Source organism: Toxorhynchites rutilus, chromosome 2, assembly GCF_029784135.1.
Source record: "Toxorhynchites rutilus septentrionalis strain SRP chromosome 2, ASM2978413v1, whole genome shotgun sequence".
In the NCBI taxonomy this organism is placed as follows: Eukaryota; Metazoa; Arthropoda; class Insecta; order Diptera; family Culicidae; genus Toxorhynchites; species Toxorhynchites rutilus.
The window spans coordinates 156,523,767-156,543,924 of record NC_073745.1 but is presented as its reverse complement, the minus strand read 5'-3'; the positions used below and the strand labels follow the sequence as shown (position 1 = coordinate 156,543,924).

Below are 20,158 nucleotides of genomic sequence, written 5' to 3'. Positions count from 1 at the left end.
ACACATTGCGTATTTGAAACAGAAATGCCAGCAAAGAATCAATTTTCTTCAAACAATAACCGGAACATGGTGGGGCGCCCATCCAGGAGACCTCATTCAGTTGTACAAAACAACGATATTATCAGTGTTAGAATATGGCAGTTTTTGCTTCCGATCAGCTACCAGGATTCATATTCTCAAGCTGGAGAGAATACAATATCGTTGCTTGCGTATAGCAATGGGGTGTTTGCATTCGACACATACGATGAGTCTCGAAGTCTTGGCAGGAGTACCCCCGCTTACTCTTCGATTCACAGAATTATTCTACAGATTTCTCATCCGTTGCAAGATCATGAATCCATTGGTGATTGATAACTTCGAAAATCTACTCCAACTGACTCCTCAGTCAAGTTTTATGTCTTTGTACCATGATTTCCTTACCCATTAAGTGTACCCTTCACCGGGGATCTCCAACCAAGTTTGCTTCCCATACTTTTGCAATTCCTCTGTCAATTTTGATCTGTCCATGCGACAAAAATCCATTGAATCCCAGATCATCTAAGCTCCGATTCTATTCCGCCGATATTTTCGGCAGAATATGGGAAAGTTAGATCTGATAAAATGTTCTTTACTGACGGTTCATGCATAAACGGGTCCACTGGCTTCGGCATCTTCAATGAAAATTCCAGTGCCTCTTTCAAACTCAAAGATCCTTGTTCCGTGTATGTCGCTGAAATGGGTGCGATATACTATGCTCTAGGGATCATTGAAACACTGCCCATCGACCATTATTTTATTTTTTCAGACAATCTCAGCTCAATAGAGGCAATCCGCTCAATGAAAGTTGATAAACGCTCATCTTATTTCCTAACAAGAATAAGACATCTATTGAGTGTTTTGGTCGAAAAATTATTCAAGATTTTCTTAGCATGGGTTCCCTCTCATTGCTCGATTCCGGGGAATGAGAAAGCGGACTCGCTAGCTAAGGTGGGCGCTTCAGAAGGCACACTTTTTGAAAGGCAAATTGCTTATAACGAATCACATTCCTCGTCAGGACACACTCGTTAGTTGGCAGCGCATGTGGAGTGAAGATGAGTTCGGTCGCTGGTTACACACGATTATCCCTAAGGTTTCGACGGAAGCTTGGTTTAAGGGATTGAATGTAGGTCGTGATTTCATTCACGTGATATCTCGGCTTATGTCCAATCACTAAAACCTAAACGCGCATCTCTATCGCATTGGGCTCGCAGCAAACAATCTATGTGATTGTGGCGATGGCTACCACGACATCCAGCATATTGTCTGGTCGTGTATCCGATTCCATGCTGCTCGCTCTCAGCTCTCTAGAGCACTGAGAGCAAAAGGCAGACAATCGGATATCCCCGTCCGGGATATCTTAGGTAGCCGTGATCCTGATCTTCTGCTTCATCTATACCTGTTCTTCAGAAACGCCGATGTCAACGTTCCTTCGTTGTGTCCCTGTTTCATATCCTTCCTATCCGATCTATAAACTTTTACTTAGTCGCGGCAATACATACACACACTCTTTACAAATACACGGGCCAAAGGTTGTGCAGTCCACTGATGATTCAACAAGAGCCAAAGGTTGTACCGCGCATGACAACTCTACACGAGCTGATGATTGCGCCGGCTAGTGACCATTCTATCCTGGATTCCTCGAGTCGAGAAGACGCACCACGCTAGATATGGGGTACAGACTAGGGGGCGTTGCTGATTAATGGTCAGCTGCATCCCAATAGGAAGTATCCCGTGTCGGGCACACGTAAAGAGCATTGGAGACAGCAACATCACAATTACGAAAACACTTGTAATACTAACCTCGAGCCAACCGCGAGTAATCGGTTACATATTCATAGTTATAAGGCAAACATTGTCGAAATATTGAACTCCCGGCCCCGTCAGGTTGACGCCATATGAGCCTTAATAAAAATATATATTTTGGATAAAAAAAGGCTGTCAATTTAAATATATTGTTTTATTTTCACTTGTTCGAATCTTTCAAATGATAATGCGATTTGCACGTGGAGTAATCTAGCTGGAAACTGAATTAGTTAAAATAAAAATTAACTAAAATTTTAGTGATCCTGAAAAGAACAGTTGGTGTTGTCATTAGTGCTGTTGTTGCTGGATAACTTTGGTGCTGCCGACGGTGTATTGTTGGATTCTTATTTTTTATTTTATTTCTACACAATTTATTGAATTCTTCCCACTTCCTTTTGCTTTATTCTTCTTTGTTTGTTTATTGAGGATTTGTACTTGAATGTTCATTTGCCGGTAAGGCGTCGTGCACAAATTACGTAACGCGATAACGTGGGGAGGGGGGTCGAGGTTGCGTTACTTTCTGTGTATTAGAGATAGGAAATTGCGTTACGTAGGGGTGGGGGGAGGTGACCCAAAATCCGGATTTTTAGCGTTACGTAATTTGTGCACGACGCCTAATGTTCTGTTGATGATGATTAAGTTTTGTTAAATAATAGAACTTTTAGACTTTTTCAGTTCATTCGTCTTTAGTCTTGGAAAAGGCCAATTAAGAAAACTGAACCTAAACTCTCATCTTCTGGTTTTGAGAAAGGTCATCGCCGACTGGTAATTTGGGTTCCTGGTGTGAGGTGAGGTGAGCGGCGAGTAAAATTGTAAAAACCTACCTATTTTATCCGTTACATTGTTTACTTATTAAATAATGCTGTGTTCAATTCCACCCAAAATCGTGGACGAACACTCGTAATTTGGGTGTGCGATAAATCACACAATTCAATTTATTAAATTTCACGAACTCGACATTCAGCACGAAACAACATATATTTTCTTTCACAGGACTATTTACATTTATTTTCACAGCATATACAAATTTGAATTTTAGACGAACTACACTCAACGACTATTCTACGGTACTATACATCTATTCTTCTACTCTACACTTAGAAAAATCCTCGGTCGAAAACTACCAAATACATTTGGTAATGCAAAATTAGTAGAATGTACAAATTTTTTGTACATATTGTCAACAAACCCGCATCCCTACCAGAGATTAGTATATTTTACTCGATAACATTAGTAAGCTTGGATATTGTCATATCTGAAAACTGGTGAGAAAAGCGCATATTAACCATTTTCATTGTTCCCATAAGGCAATACGGAGGTATAATAGGTGCATTTTCGGCGACAAAATGTAGCCGATATTGGGCTTCCGAATCATGGTTGTGCTTGACATATGTGTTTATTAGTACGGTCGAAAATGACTATAGATTGGTAGTATTTACCAAAAAATTCGTTATATTTACTAATTATTTCTCTCAGTGTACAATCTATCTCTCCTTTCTTCCTATTTTATCCACTTGATGAAAACCAAAACAAAACATCACACACATTCACGGCACTCACTGCCGCTCTCGATCTTTTCTCGCGTTCTTGGTTGTCTGTTGTCACACTCAGTCTTCCATGTTTCACAAAAAACACTGCGTTCGGAATAAACATGTCCACGCTGCTGTTCACAGTTTTGTTTTTGAGTACAAACATTATTTTTTCGTACCTATGTTAGAAAATGTGACATGTTTGTATTCGTGGTATGTTTGGACATACGATGTTTAATCCCAATGTTTCACATGATGTTCGAACATGGTGTACAGTTTCTCTTGCATTTTCACCCCAAGCACCGGCAGTGCGTAGAGTAGAAGAAGCGAATCGGACACCACACCACCACCACTCAACGCGTGGTGTGTTGGTATGTTGACATGGAAAAAATGCTTTCCTTTCATGACAATGGGTGCTTCATCAAAAATATTGGGCAAATAAAATAAACCTCTTTTTTTGTTCTGAACAAAATAAACATCGATTGATATGAGAGTTTTTCACATTTGATATCATTATTTAGTGCACGCATCAATTTATATATTGAATTCATGTAACATTCGCTATTATTAGCTATTTGAACAAGTACTAAAATTTAATTATTCAGCAGTGACATGTTAGGCGTGACGCTAACCACTCGACCACGGGAGCAACAATTTTGGCTGGATCTTTGAATACAAATGACCAATACTGCTTGTTCGCGACGATCGCGACCTGAGCTATAAAACGAGCGGAGAAGAGGAGAAGAAAGGATGATGCAATCGCATGCACACATAGCATATGTAGTGCAGTGTAAGTGTAGCTTTTAATTATTTCCTTCATTTAGTTTGTGATAACATCGAGAAATTAATGGTGTATTTTAGCCGCTGACATTTCTCTGCTGGTTCTGCTGTGTGCCGCTGAAGGTTGCATCTAAAACTAATTTTTGGGTATTTATTTTTTGACGTGGGACTACGTCTAACCGGAGTATATGGGGGGTAAAATGAAAACCTCAACATAGAACATGCAGGAAAAAATGCAAGATTTCGAATGCTTATAACTCGAACATTTCTTACTGGATCGGAAAGATGTTTGCATCAATTGATACGGAATATTTCAACGCTTCTATCGCAATTAATAAAATGTTATTTTTTATTAGATAAACAATCGAATAACTGTAAAATGTTGAGCGTTATCTAAACGCCCTAACTACCTTGTTTTGATTGGTCCGATTTACGGTTTCCCCAACACAGCCATCATAACATAGCAGCCTTAGGAAAATCGGCATTGCAAACACATGAAAGTATGGGGATATTTGTTCGCACCGAAATGTGTTCCCTAACACAGACTTCAAAACCAAGCAGCGTTAGAGAAATCAGCATTGTAAATACATGAAAGTCGGGGGTATTTTTGTTCCGACTGAAATGTGTTTCCCTAACACAGACTTCAGAACCAAGGTGTCTGAGGAAATTGGCATTGTATATTTATGCAGGTCAGGGGTATTTTTGTTCCGACTGAAATGTGTTTGCCTAATAAAGACTTCTAAACCGAGGTGTGTGGGGAAATCGGCGTTGCAAATACATGCAAATCGGGGTCATTTTTGTTCTGACTGAAATGTGTTTGCCTAACATAGACATCAAAACCAAAATGTCATCATACCAAACGTAAAAGGACCGTCATTAAATTTACTTGTAACGAAGAATATAATCTATTGCATGAATTGACCTTACATGGCATTATACAATCTTTTTACTCACAAAGCAAATATATTGAATTCAATTGAATTCGGAAATTGTTTCATTCAATCAAAATTTTAATCAATACAAACTAATGATTGCTAAGCTAAGGTAGTCCCACGTCAACCTTGCGTTATATCATAGATATAACCTACCCATTTTTTTTTTGGTCAGCATTCGTACGACGTCGCCCGCTATGCAGTCGGCTCCCCAGACTTTATTTGCCAACATGCACGCAAAAAAAAAATAGAAAGCTTCTTTCTATTCAGAGAATGTTTTCTTTGAACGAAACCAAGGATTATTTAATCAGACTTGCAAAATGTGCATGAACGATCTATAAACTTTTACATAGTCGCGGCAATACATACACACACTCTTTACAGATACACGGGCCGAAGGTTGTGCAGTCCACTGATGATTCAACAAGAGCCAAAGGTTGTACCGCTCATGACAACTCTACACGAGCTGATGATTGCGCCGGCTAGTGATCATTCTATCCTAGATTCCTCGAGTCGAAAAAGACGCACCACGCTAGATATGGGGTGCAGACTAGGGGGTCGTTGCTGATTAACGGTCAGCTGCATCTCAATAGGAAGTATCCCATGTCGGGCACACGTACAGAGCACTGAAGACTGCAACATCCTAATTATGAGAACACTTGTAATACTAACCTCGAGCCAACCGCGAGTAATCGGTTACATATTACTAACATAGTTGTAAGCAAACATTGTCAAAATATTGAACTCCCGGCCCCGTTAGGCTGACGCCATATGAGCCTTAATAAAAATATATATTTTGGTGCATGAACTTATAGCATCTTAGTTCGTGCAATTTTTGAAATGCGAACTAAATTTCAAGTTCGTTTCTGTGAAAAAGTATTCTACGAAGAAATGTTTTGGGGTGAATAATTTCTTTCCGTGTATGAAAAGAAACGAAACGAAAGCAATGAATACTGCGACATCGGGTGATATGTTTGTACATGATGTTCTTGAATTATAAACATCGTGTTTGTTTTCACATGTCTATGTTTGTGTACCATTGTTCGTGTTGGGGATAGACACTCAACACTAGCGAGAATCATGTTCGAATTCAAACAAAAACATGGAATTTTCACATCGCGTGGACATGTGTAAATGTTTTTCGGAAGACTGGTCACACTATCGTGGTAGCTCATTGTAGCTCTGAAACATAACAACAGTCTGCTGTTCTCTGAGCGTATCTGGTTTAATGAATTCAGGGATGTAGTGTTGGGTGGATGATAATGTGCGATTCACATAGAACGTTACGGAAAAAAACGTCTACGTTCCGTCAACGTCTCAACTTTTGAAAAGGTCCAATGTAACATTTTCGTCAACTCGAGAAAAATGAAGTTGAAGACCCGAACATTATTCCGCGAATTTTCTTAAAAGGTATCGATCTTTATCACTACTTTTACCACTAGCAGTCAATAATAACTCTGAAAAACCAATCGTAACAGTTGTTCCGTGATTTGAGCTCAAATTTGAAGCCTCGGAGCGAAAAATGTTACATTGGACGTTTTGACTATCCCTGTTTGCACATTGGACATATTACGTTTCACGATAAGAATTTGAAACTAACTACTGAAGAACAATCGAAACATCAACATTTCATTCTAAAGACAGATTATTATTGTCATCACTCGTTGAATTGCACTGACATAGATAACAACACCTGAAAGAAACAAAAACTCAAACGACCGAAGTACGACTTCGTGTTGTTTTGATTGCTTTGTTACTTCGGACGTTTCGAGGGTTGGAGGAAAGAGGCGTCTGAAGTAACAGCCGAGTACTTAAAATCCGAATCTGTACATTGGATATTTTTTGCATCGGCGATTAAAAGATGAAGAAGATAGATGCGTGAACGATTGTTTTTGTAATGCATTCAATGATTGAGAACTAATAGCGTGCATAACTCTCCAACATGCTGCTTGTTGCATTGTGAGAGGGGGTGAGCAGCGAGTAAACTCGTAGAAATTTACCTATTTTATTCGTTATATTGATTATTTATTTTATGCTAGGAGAAGGAGAAGCAAAGTAGTTCACGAGTTCAGATGAAAACGTATTAAAGTACGAGTCTTAGGCTAAGGTTATATTGGCTCGGAGTACGCACGAAAATTTGATTGTACGAAGAGAATTTTGTTCGATAGAAGCTGACGAACTCGAACAAAGCAAGGGGAAGCAATGTAATCCCACCAATACAACTCAATGTGGTTGTTTACTTTGCGATGCGGGCGCGGACGCGGGATCGTTTGCAAGAAAGCTCTTTTGTTTACGACTGTGGAAACAAATGCAAACCGCCCGGAGTAAACGCGTTTTCAATGCGGCGAAACTGTGTGTGGAGTGTTTTGCCGCGAGTGAACCGATGAATTATATAACTTTATTCTCATCTACATAATGCATATAATGAAAACGTTAAGTTAAGGGCTTTCCATTTACCATGTTCACAGATAAAAACGATCTCACAATTCAACTGTTTACAAAATGAATATTATCATCCTGGTGCTGGGTTGCTTACATGTAGAATGGAGTGGAATTGAACATCAAAAAATGCGCGATCTAAAGCGATCAGTATGTCATAGAACGTGATGAGCTCCAATTAATCGTTCCGCACCGCATCGCATCGCATCGTACCTCATTTACTATGTCCTCGACCTTAGGCTGTGCGATAATGTATTACTTTCCAATGAAGAGTCATCAATCACGATGAATCATTTCTACTATCTTAGAATATTTTTTTCGATTGCTGTCGAGTCTACCTAAATCTCACGGTTGACTACGTAAAGGGGAAACTGCTGGATGAAAGTCGGCGGCGAGTGCAAGAAAGCGGTGGTGAAAGAAAAGTTCTGGTGTCTTGTGGAACAGGTGAAAAGTTTAGAAATAACTTTAAAAAAAATGACAAGAAGAACAAAAAATCACAACACAAGATTGTAAGAAAGATTATCATTTGTATAAAGAGCGGCCGTATAGCGAGGTATGGGTGTATGTGAACAAACTGATCGAGAGTAAACTGTTTGGGAACGAACTGATTGAGAGTGAACTGTTTGCGAACGAACTGATTATGAACGAAGCGTTTACGAATGAACTGTTTGGGAACGAACTGTTTGTGAACGGACTAATCAAAAGTAAACTGTTTGGGAGCGAACTGATTGAGAATAAACTGTGAACGAACTGATTCCGAACCAGAGATGCCAGGTTTGAAGACATGTCTTCATTTTGAAGACATTTGACTTACTATGAAGACATTTTGAAGACATTATGAAATATGTGAAGACATTTCAGTATGATAGCGAACATGCTGACTTGAGAGATATTATTTCCGTGAAATTCTAGCTATCGGACAAAAATATCGTCTGAAGAAGTAGGGGTTTTTCTCAGTGTCATTTGTGCTCGAGATTCGAATGATTGTGACATTGTACAGGGTCTTTCAGATTAAACGCTCACACAACAAATCTTAATAACTTCCACAATAGTGAACCAATTTTTATTTTTAAAAAACGAAAATAAAGCTTACTTTAGGATATTTTTGATGTGACCACCCTTTTTTCGATAACGCGTTTTAAACGGTGAACAAAATTCTTCATGCACAACTTTAACATTACGACTTCGATGCTGTTGAAAATTTGTTCTTTAAGTTCCTCCAAATTTTGTGGCTTATTAACATAGCAACGATCCTTCACGTACCCCCAGAGGAAGTAATCGACGACGAGAAATGTTGAAATTCTTACCATAAGAGGACAAGGTTCATTAACATTAGATTGCCCAAGCAAGTCATTTTGGCTGCTTTCCAATTTTTCAATAAAATGTATATAATGGCACAGTTCCTTAGGAAATTCTGATCTTTTACACGAAATATAACTGTGTCTATTAATAACTGTAGTTACCTCCCCCCCTCCTTTATTTCAGTTTTTCAAGAATCTAAAGTAGTAATTATTATTCGAATCTTTATGCAGTAATACTTGTTCTAATTTCATATGAAAAAGTGTAGGGTGAAAGGGCCAACAGGTAATGCAAAAACGAGGCATTTTATGGCAGATGGTCTTATCTCGTTGATAATAGATAACAATATTATCAAGCATAGAAAAAAAGCACAAATGTAGACTGCTGAATTTTGAAGAATGATTGAACAACAGAATTATCTGAAATTGGTGCATTTATTGGGAGCTTTGAGACTATTGAGAATAGTCACGTCAATAGTCATCATTGAGTTGACGAACAAGTATTTTCGACAAAAACCAGATGCAGATTTTCACAGTATATGCCTAATAAACTCAATACATTTTGCATACAATTGGAATGAATGTTTTAAATGGTTTTTCTTATTTGGGGAAATATCATTAATGCTTCTCAGTGAACACGTTGTTCTCAATCTTGTCAAGCCATTTCTGTTCGAGAATTGTTGTTCAAGAAATGTTCAAGAAATATCACGACCGATTTTCCCTAGTATGTAACTCGCGACAAAATTATTGACAAAAAAAAAACAATTCCATTAGGGGAACCATTAGAGGAAACAAAAGGGAACTATCCAAATCAGATAATCAAACGGAAGATAACATGCCTCGTTTTTCAACTCTGTTATGCAAATCAGAGAATTGTGTTCTTACAGTATATAAAATCGGACTAAATAGAAGAGTAGCTGTTCTAGATTCTAAGCATGAATATGTGAAAATGTATATAAGTAATAAAAACACATGAAAAGATTTCCTTTCATTTAAAAAAAATACATACATAGTCCAAAAATCATATTCACTAATAACTTGTTATGTAACTGTAAATGACATAATATTGAAAATTAATTTTAAATAAATTTCTTTACACATCAGATATTATATCTCAAAGCGATCATTTTGACTGCTTTTGGGCAATATAGGTATATAATAAGTTTCGGTGTTTCTAGTGTTAAGGCTTCGGTTGATCGAGTAATACGATTTCACTAAAAATACACGTTATTGTAAATTGTACATTTTGACACTAAAAACAATCCTATCAGACTAAACTAGTAGTCGAAAATTATCGTCCCGAAGTGGGGAATGCAGTGTTACCATCGACGGAGCGAATTTTTTTTCTATAAGTAGCTATTCGATTTTTTTGCGTGAGCGTTTAATATGAAAGACCCTGTATTTCTATTATTTTGGGCCTATACTAGATATAGATTAACCTAGATCTTTCAAACTTTTCAAAACGAAGATTTTTTGGTTACATACCGTTTCAATAATTAGTTTTATGGATATAGTTTGAGTTACAACCAAAACTTCAAAACTGAAATAAACAAATTCAGTTATCACAGATCCGTTTTTGTGGAAGAACTGAGGCGATATTCACTCAATCAACGGCATATCAAGCAAATTATCATTCCTAAACTCATAAAATTTATTTCGCAGTTGCGGAATATAATATATTTTTCATTCACATTTATTGAAATAAACTTCAAAACCTCAAGGCAAGTTTAAAGAAATGCACTATATCACAATGCCAATTAGAATAAACATTGAATAATTGAAGGCTTATTCAATGTTTGTCAAAAATAAGTTATGAATTTATGTGAAGACATTTTTTTGTACCATTTGAAGACATTTGAAAAAATCACCTGGCATCCCTGTTCCGAACGTACTCTGCAAGCGAACTGTTTGCGAATGGGTGCAGCTGAACTGAATAGAGGTGGGAAGCAGATTGCGCTGGACGGAATGGATAAATACAACGAGAACGCTTGTAAAAAAAAACTGAAAAGTTTAACGATATTGTAATTTTCTTAAGCAAAATGCTTGTAACATGTTTACTCAATTTTGAGTTCAAAACTAAATTGACCCTTTTCGGTAGTTTTTCTGCTCTCAGCTACCACCAGGATTGCCAACTATAATTTTAAAAAATCAGGAAGAATGAAAATAAAAATCAGGATAAATCAGGATAGCTCATATTGGTTTGTCCGAAAAGTTAACGTCTATTTTTGGGAAAATCAATCAAAGCATTATAATTTCATTTTATATCCATAGTTCTTTTTTGTGGGCGGACAGAGTTTTCACAGAGCGCAAGTAGATTAACATGTATTTGCTTTGGAAGGATGAATAAAAACTCGCGGTACTTCACGGAAGAACAGATTATACTTTAATGTGTGTCGATACAAAAATGGTTGCTATTTGAATTTATATTTACATATACATAGACAGATACAGTGTTGCCTGAAGAGCCATTTGTCATTTGATAAACTTGGTGAGGGGTAATACATTGAATATTTCATCACTCCTCCTCAATGTTTAATCCTCTCCATTACTTTCGGTCGATTTCACTAATCCCAACTGTTCTGCAAACTGTTGGTGCCATACGAAACCTAAGGGCTTCGTGAGCACATCGGCTCGCATCTGTTCCGTAGGGCAGTACTGTAGCACCACCTTGCCTCTGTCCTTAACGAAATGATGTTTGGTCTCAATGAGCTTGGAACGTTTGCTGGATCTTTCTGAACGTGCGATGCTTAAACAGCCTTGGTTGTCTCCATTGACCACTGTTGCTGTAACTTGATGTTCGCCAGAATCTTCGAGTAGTCGCCTCAGCCAGATAACCTCCTGACACGTCTCAGCCAGAGCGACATACTCGGCCTCCATTGTCAACATCGTTACACAACTCTGCCGACGACTCACCCAGAAGACTGTTCCTCCTGCGTAGAACACAACGTATCCAGTCGTTGATTTTCGCGTGCTCTTATCTCCTGCCCAATCCGAATCCGAAAATGCCACCAATCCTTTAGCATTTTTACCTCCAAGTTGCAGTTTCCATTTCTTCGTACCTTTTAGGTAACGTACTATACGCTTCGCTGCTGTCCAGTCGGCTTCCGTGGGAGCACTGAATTTCCGACATAAAATTCCGACACTTGTCGCAATGTCCGGGCGTGCACATACCGCAATATAGAGTTACTGCTACCCTCGTCTTTCAAATAACCTGGATCCATGGACGTTTTCGCTATTTTCGCTTCGATAAGACCTGTTCTAATAATCAGTTGTTCAATGTAATTCGTCAAACTAACATTGAATACTCCATTTTCTCTCCGTATTTCCTGCCCGAGGAAGTACTTTACATCAAGGCGTTGTACTATAGGTGGACCGCAATGTCAAAATTGCTGTTCGGCCATTGCTCGTGAAAAAACAAATTTGTTTACAAAACAAGTCGTATCTTTTGGTGACAAATGCATTCGTTGGCAAAATAGCTGCTCGCGCTTTATTGTCGAATCATAACAGTGCAGAAGGATGTTTTAGTATATCTTTTCGCCTTTCTTTCCAAGCAAAATGTACTTCTGTTTGGCTCCCATCGGCGGGGAAAAGAGTACTATCAGCTTACGGCGATGGTGACAAAAAATAACGCTGATTGTGGCTCCACTGATTTCGCTCAGGGAGGAGGAGAATGCTGTGCATATACCGGGAAGGAGATCCGGAAAGGGCCGTTACAAGTAATTGGCTAGAGCAAAAGGAGGTTGTGCACTATATTCTACGAATATATATTTGCTTATTTTTTCCTTCAATTATTTTCCTTAGCGAGTTGACATTGTGCTCATTGTGCTCCCTTGGCCGAGTGGTTAGCGTCATAACTAACATGCCGGGTGTTCGGGTTCGATTCCCGTTCTGGTCGGGGGATTTTTTCGTCAAAGGAATTTCCTCCGACTTGCACTGTGATCACGCGTATTCTAGAGCTTGCCACTCAGAATGCATTCAAGGCGTGTTATTTGGCATAGAAATCTCAACTAAGTACTAATAAAAATGACGCAAGTAATACTACGTTGAGACGGCGAAGTTCCTCTAGGAACGTTAGTGCCATTGAAGAAGAAGAAGAAGAGTTGACATTGAATTCATAACCACACACCCAAACAAGAAGTAAACAATTCTGAAAGTTACGTCTCGCTACTCGTCTCACGTAATGTCCTGAAAGTGTCAAGAACGAAACACCTATAGTTCAGCATCTTGCTTTACATTGCCGAGATCAACAATTTCGAAATGCTTACTCAGCTGCTTTTGAACGCGAGATATCTCTTCCTCGCTTTCACTTCCAACTGTAGAGAAATGTATATAATAGCAGGCCTTGAAATATCTTAGGAACAGATAAATAAAATAGTATTCTTCCTTGGACTCTAACGAAGAACGGTTGTTCGTGTTAACGGTGTGAATATAATATCCGGAAGTAAAAGATTACTGGTTTCTATAATCTGGCGACGAGGTGAAAGCAGAAGGTAATTAATATATATATTTTTTTACATTCAATTATTAAATGAATTCAAATTGTCCGTGTGATTTATCAACGGTAGAATTTGAAAGGAGTTTCTACATTGAGTAGCGGTCTGGAGATTCTACCTTTTTGGTAACGGTCGGATTTCGTGTCCGATGAATGGAGTTCTTCTACCAGTCTGGTAGCGATTAAGTTACGTATTCTAATGGAGTTTCTACCATTTGGTAGCGTTTGGATTTCGAATCCATAATATGGAGTTTCTACCTATATGGTAGCGATGGGATCTCGGATCCTGTGAATGGAGGTTCTACCTTGATGGTACCGGTGGGATTTTGAATCCCTGATGTGGTAGCGAAATTTAAATTTTCATAATGTGCAGAATAAAGTGCAATATGAAATTAAATAAAAAAAAAAGTTGTTAGGTACTAACCATGGCAGCGACACTTAACTTGTTTTAGTTATAAGCATAGTAACAACGTTTGCTTTGTTTGAATTCATTTGATAGATTGGATTGTAAAGAGAAATGAGATTTTTTTTTAAATACATTCCAATATTACAGATGGAAACAGAAATGCGTGCTATACCATCGTTTTATTATGAACAAATCGAGCGCTCTCGGTTAGCGAAAGAATGGAAATCTTGGAAAGGCACTCTTGAGTGTTACTTTGAGGCTCATAATATTGATGACCAGAAGATAATGCGAGCCAAGATGCTCTACCTTGGTGGTCCGCAGTTACAACGAGTTTTTGCTAACCTACTGGACACGGAAAAATTTCCTATGGTCGCTATCGAGAAACGTTGGTATGATCTCGCGGTTGAAAAACTGGATAATTTCTTTAAACCAGTGAGACAGGATACGCTTGAAAGACATCGTTTACGAGCGATGAAGCAAAAGAAGGATGAACACTTTGCGCAGTATGTACTCCGTTTACGACAACAAATATCTGAATGTGGTCTCGAGAAGTATCCATTAGAAATTTCAACGGTTTTAACTGAAATTACTCTGATAGATGTCATTGTGCAAGGATGTTTATCTAACGAATTGCGCAGTCGGATCTTGAAGAAGGATCAAACTCTTTCACAAATCGAGGCTTTAGGGGCTATGATTGAAAGTGTTGAGGAACAAGTTAAGAGTCTGTCTAGCTCTCAACTAAATGATGAGAGAGTTTATCATGTTGAGGAGCAAAAAATTGGAGGATTGCAGGTTCCAAAGTTTGATGAAGCAGTTCACCGTACTGTGAAAAATTCGATGATCCGCAGCAACCAAAATCCACATGATCGTGTAGCGTGTTTCAGTTGTGGGAGACACGGTCATTTTTCGAATTCTCCACATTGTCCTGCGCGAGTTAACGATCGAGCATCGCATGGAATTTGTAGACCAGGCGGATATTATGCTGCTTGGCTGATAAACAAAACATCGGATCCGCTAGCGAAGGAATTGGAAGCGTGATCATAAAATAAACATCATCCGAGGCCCGCCCGCATGGAGCTGAGTTGTCATATTTAGGGTTTAGCTGATAAACGATCATGTTAGCATTAAGAGAAGAATAAAGTTAGTCTTAGTTTGACCGTCAAATGGAATACATCATTTTTTAAAAAGTAATCCCGTACCCGTTTATTTTAAGTGGCGCCCGAATAGGGACCCTTGTAGTGGAAAACGGATAACGTCGTGAGTGTTGTGAAAATTTCCTCAATCCGAAAAAAGTGAATATCCGATAGCAACATCATATCCGGTCCCAGGAGCCGGCACCACACCCGACTAAGCGAGATTGCAGACACCGAGGGACACTCCCCGATCGGTACTACGGACCGTAGTAGCTAAAAGCAAAACGGAATATCCGGAACTACCTGCTGCAGCCTCCTCCACATCGAGGGTCATCCTACTACAAGTCCAGATTTGCAAATGCTGGCCGTACTAAGGACACGGTCCTTCATGTAAGTTAATTATCCTCATTAATAATAATTTTTGAATCGAAATAAAAACCAGTGTGATTAGAAACGTGCGTGTGAACAACGTGTGAAGTGAGATATATTTTTTTTTGTGAAAATTTTGATTTATTTTCTTTATAAAACTGAAGAACGGTAAAAAATCCAGGTTAGATTTCTATTTTTCAAAGATAATGAATCCTGCCTTCGTTCCACCACAACTGCCAGTAGCAGGACAAGTGGAGATGATGGAAAATTTCACAAAATTAGGGAGAATTCCCGATTTTGTAAAAGGACTCAATAATTTTACCGGGAAAGCCAATGAATTGATGAACTGGTTTATGGACGTCGAGAGTATTTTCGCGATGTATAGAGATTTATCTCAAACATCGCTTCTATACAAAATTATTGAAAAAACAATTCGTAGGAAAATTTCCGGTGAGGCTGCCGATGTTTTAAATGCCAATAATATTTCTTCCAATTGGAGAGATATCAAAAGCACCCTTCTGATGTATTATAGTGATAAGAGGGAATTAAAAACCCTTGATCACGAAATTACAACCATAAAAAAGTTTCCTAATGAAACTCTGGGTATTTATTACGGCAGAGTGAACGAACTGCTATTATCGATTATTGCACAAATACAAACTGACGAAAAATACAGAGGGAATGCGACAGTCCATATTCAATATTTTAGAGAAAAGGCATTAGACTCTTTTATCCGTGGTTTGGAACGTCCACTTTCAATGCTTCTTAAAACTGCAGAGCCTGGTTCATTGTGCAAGGCTTATCAATTTTGTTTAGAATATTATAATCCAGACGTGCGTTCAAATTTCAGGAATGAAAGTAATTCGCACTTTCCTCCAAAACCAAAGGAGCTTGATTATTTAAAAATTGCACATAAACAGCCACCACAAATTCCCCCAAGGAGGCAACAATTTGTTCAACAGCAGCAAGCATTCATTCCTCTGCCACAATCATTTATTCCACAGCAGCAACCATTCAGGGGAAACAATTTTTATTCTCCTCGCTTTCCCCAGCGAATGTTTTTACAAATTTCAATTTCAAAAGACCAAGGGAACTATCAGGACAATTTCAAAATTTCAAAAGACAGCCACATCCTTTAGAAGGATCGCCAGAAGAGTATTACCAAAATTATGACGAATACTATGATCAAGAAGATCAATATTACGACCAACAAGGAGAAATCGAAGATTCTCCTAGTGCTTCAAATAATAACGTTGTCTCCGAAAATAATGAAACAATCAAAGATACAACTACTTCTCCTGAAAGTAATTTTTTAGGATGGGGCCCCCAATGGTAAGACCAGCCTTGCCATATATTAATCTGAGAACCACAATCGGAACCTTTCCTTTTCTAGTTGATACTGGTGCAAACATTAGTATCATCGACCCTATGCTAGCTTATTCATACAGAATTTCGAAACCATACAGTTTTACAGCAAATTCGATCTCAAGTGCGAATGGTAAATTCAATGCAACTTCTGCTATTGACATAAATTTCTTCTATCCAAAAATTAATCATTTTGCACGATTTCTTTTACACAAATTTCACGATTTTTTCTACGGAATAATAGGTACAGATATTTTAGAACACCTTAATGCACACATTAATCTTGGAAACAAAATTTTGTATTTACAAAAGGAATTCGAAACATTGACAATTCCTCTTCTTCAATATTGCCCAACAGAAAATTCTTCTAACAGCCTATTCAGAACTTCACATTTATCTTCAAATGAAAAAGACAAACTGCATAAAGTGCTTGAAGCCAATAAATCAGTTTTCCACGAAATCAACTCAAAATTAACTTGTTCAACAAAAGTTGAATGTTCTATACATACAACCGACGATATTCCGGTACACCAGCGAGTTTACCCATATCCGGCTGCCTACACTGAAGAGGTCAACAAACAAATCAGTAAACTACTTGCTGATGGTATTATCAGACCTTCACGTTCCGCTTGGACAGCTCCTGTTTGGTTAGTTCCAAAGAATACGGATGCGTCTGGTGAGAAAAAATTCAGGATGGTCATTGATTATAGAAAAATCAATGAAAAGACAATTGCCGACAAGTATCCAATGCCCGAAATTAAATATGTTATAGACCAGTTGAAAGGGCAAAAATATTTTTCTACTCTTGATTTGGCATCTGGCTTTCACCAGATCAGGATGAAAGAAAGCGACATTGATAAAACAGCTTTCTCCATAAATAATGGGAAATTCGAATTTACTAGAATGCCGTTTGGGCTAAAAAATGCTCCAGCAATTTTCCAGCGAGCCATTGACGATGTGCTCAGGGATCAAATTGGGAAAATTTGTTACGTCTACATAGATGACGTAATAATTTTCGGTAAAAATTTAGATGAACATTTGTAAAATTTGAATACAGTTTTGACGCTTTTGAATGAAGCCAATTTGAAAGTTAAACTTGATAAATCCGAGTTTTTGCGGACTGAAACAGGATTTTTGGGTTATATAATTTCATGTGATGGAATAAAACCTAACAGTAAAAAAATTGAAGTTATGAATAAATATCCCGAACCTAAGACAATGAAGGAACTTCGCGGATTTTTAGGTATGATCGGATACTACCGGAGATTTGTAAAAGATTTTGCTAAAATAGCAAAACCCCTCACAAACCTTCTTCGAGGGGAGAGAAATCCTGCCTCTGCCAAAAAAATTTCAATGACTGAACCTGAGAAGCAATGTTTTTTGAAAATGAAAAAAATACTATCTTCAGATGATATTCTTATCTACCCCGATTATAATAAACCGTTTACTTTGACGACTGATGCCTCAGATTATGCCATAGGAGCAGTATTATCTCAAGGTGACGTCGGAAAAGATTTGCCAATACATTTTGCTTCGCGATCTTTATCCAGAACAGAAGAAAAATATTCAGTTCCGCAGAAAGAGATGCTAGCAATATTTTGGGCTCTTCAAACGTTTAGGAATTACTTATATGGTGCTAAATTCAAAATTTTAACTTATCACCAACCGCTTACATTTGCTTTGTCCCCGAAAAACACCAAGTTAAAGCGTTGGAAAGCTTATCTCGAAAAACATGACTACCAAATCGTCTATACACCTGGAAAATCGAACATGGTAGCGGACGCTTTGAGTCGTGTTGTATTTTCAATGACCGGTACTCAGCATTCGGCTGAAAATACCGATGACTTTTACATATTATCTACGGAAGCCCATTGAATGTATATCGCCACCAGGTAATAATCAAAAAAGGACCTGATAAAATTGAAACAAAAAAATTATTTGGAAATTTTACTAGAATAACAATATTTGTAAACGAAATAACTAATCCAGATTCTGAAGAATAATTTCGATTATACAAAACTGAACGGACTGTTCACCACAGAAGACATAATGGGATAATTACAAGAGATCTATCGAGAACATTTCGGTCAACAGAGATTATTGAAAATTAGGTACACCCAGAATCTATTGGAAGACATCGAGGAAGAAGACCAGCAATGGAACGTCGTCCGGAATGAGCACCATAGAGCTCACAGGTGTGCTCAAGAAAACGTGTTACAAATTCTTCACAAATTTTATTTCCCTAAACTTCGTTAAAAATGCAAAGATTTTGCAACCAACTGTCAAATTTGCCATGTATGCAAATATGACAGGCGTCCTATCAAATTCCCGATTCAAGAAACTCCTATACCTAAAAGCCCTTTCCAAATCGTACATATAGATATACTTTTCCTGGAAAATAATCACTTCCTTACCTATATCGATAAATTTTCAAAGTTCGCTCAAGTGACACACATAGAATCCAGATCTGCAGTTGATCTGACACCAATTATAAAAGATATACTTTTAAAATATAAAACGCCTGAAATTCTTGTAATGGATGGTGAAAAATCCTTTATGACTGGTGAATTAGTCAACTTTTACAATTTGCATAAAATAACTCCATACGTCACAGCAACTGGTCGAAGTGAAATGAACGGTATAGTAGAACGTCTTCATTCGACTATATTGGAACTTTATCGAATCAACAAAACCGAAATTCCAGATTGATCTATCCTTGAGTTAGTCCAACTTTCTGTCCAAAAGTACAGTGCGACTATCCACATTACAACACAATTTACACCTTATGAAATAATACTTCCTTCTCCTCGGACTACTGAAATAATTGAAACTGCATACAAAAACCTTCGAAAAAACAGAAAAAGGACATACAATACCATAATGAAAAGGAAAAACCTGCAGACATCGAGCAAAATCAAGACGCATACGAGACAACAAGACAAAGACTTAAACACAAAAATAGATATGAAAAAATCAAAATAGCACAAGTTCGTTTCATATCCCTCCTATCCGATCTATAAACTTTTACTTAGTCGCGGCAATACATACACACACTCTTTACAGATACACGGGCAAAGGTTGTGCAGTCCACTGATCATTCAACAAGAGCCAAAGGTTGTACCGCTCATGACAACTCTACACGAGCTGATGTTTGCGCCGGCTAGTGACCATTCTATCCTGGATTCCTCGAGTCGAGAAGACGCACCACGCTAGATATGGGGTACAGACTAGGGGGCGTTGCTGATTAATGGTCAGCTGCATCCCAAAAGGAAGTATCCCGTGTCGGGCACAGGTACAGAGCATTGGAGACAGCAACATCACAATTACGAAGACACTTGTAATACTAACCTCGAGCCAACCGCGAGTAATTGGTTACATATTACTAACATAGTTATAAGGCAAAAATTGTCGAAATATTGAACTCCCGGCCCCGTCAGGTTGACGCCATATGAGCCTTAATAAAAATATATATTTTGGATAAAAAAACAAAAAGTTCACAGAAGCACGATTACTACTGACAAGGGACGAAAAATACATAAAGACGACATAAAAATCAGGAAAATTTAACTGGACATTTGACTTTCTTCTTTTACA

General features: G+C 38.0%; 1 protein-coding gene across 1 annotated transcript; it reads left to right on the top strand.

Moving 5' to 3' along the window:
- Positions 1-13,212: 13,212 nt before the first annotated feature.
- LOC129771044 (uncharacterized) lies at positions 13,213-14,849 on the top strand. Its single transcript, XM_055774321.1, has 2 exons — positions 13,213-13,289; positions 13,845-14,849. The coding sequence occupies exon 2, from the start codon at positions 13,845-13,847 to the stop codon at positions 14,733-14,735; it is 891 nt and encodes a 296-aa protein (XP_055630296.1). The 5' UTR covers positions 13,213-13,289; the 3' UTR covers positions 14,736-14,849.
- Positions 14,850-20,158: the final 5,309 nt, after the last annotated feature.

What these genes read in the sequence shown, in the direction of transcription:
- LOC129771044 (XM_055774321.1), top strand. Translation starts at nt 13,845, where the DNA reads ATGGAAACAGAAATGCGTGCTATACCATCGTTTTATTATGAACAAATC.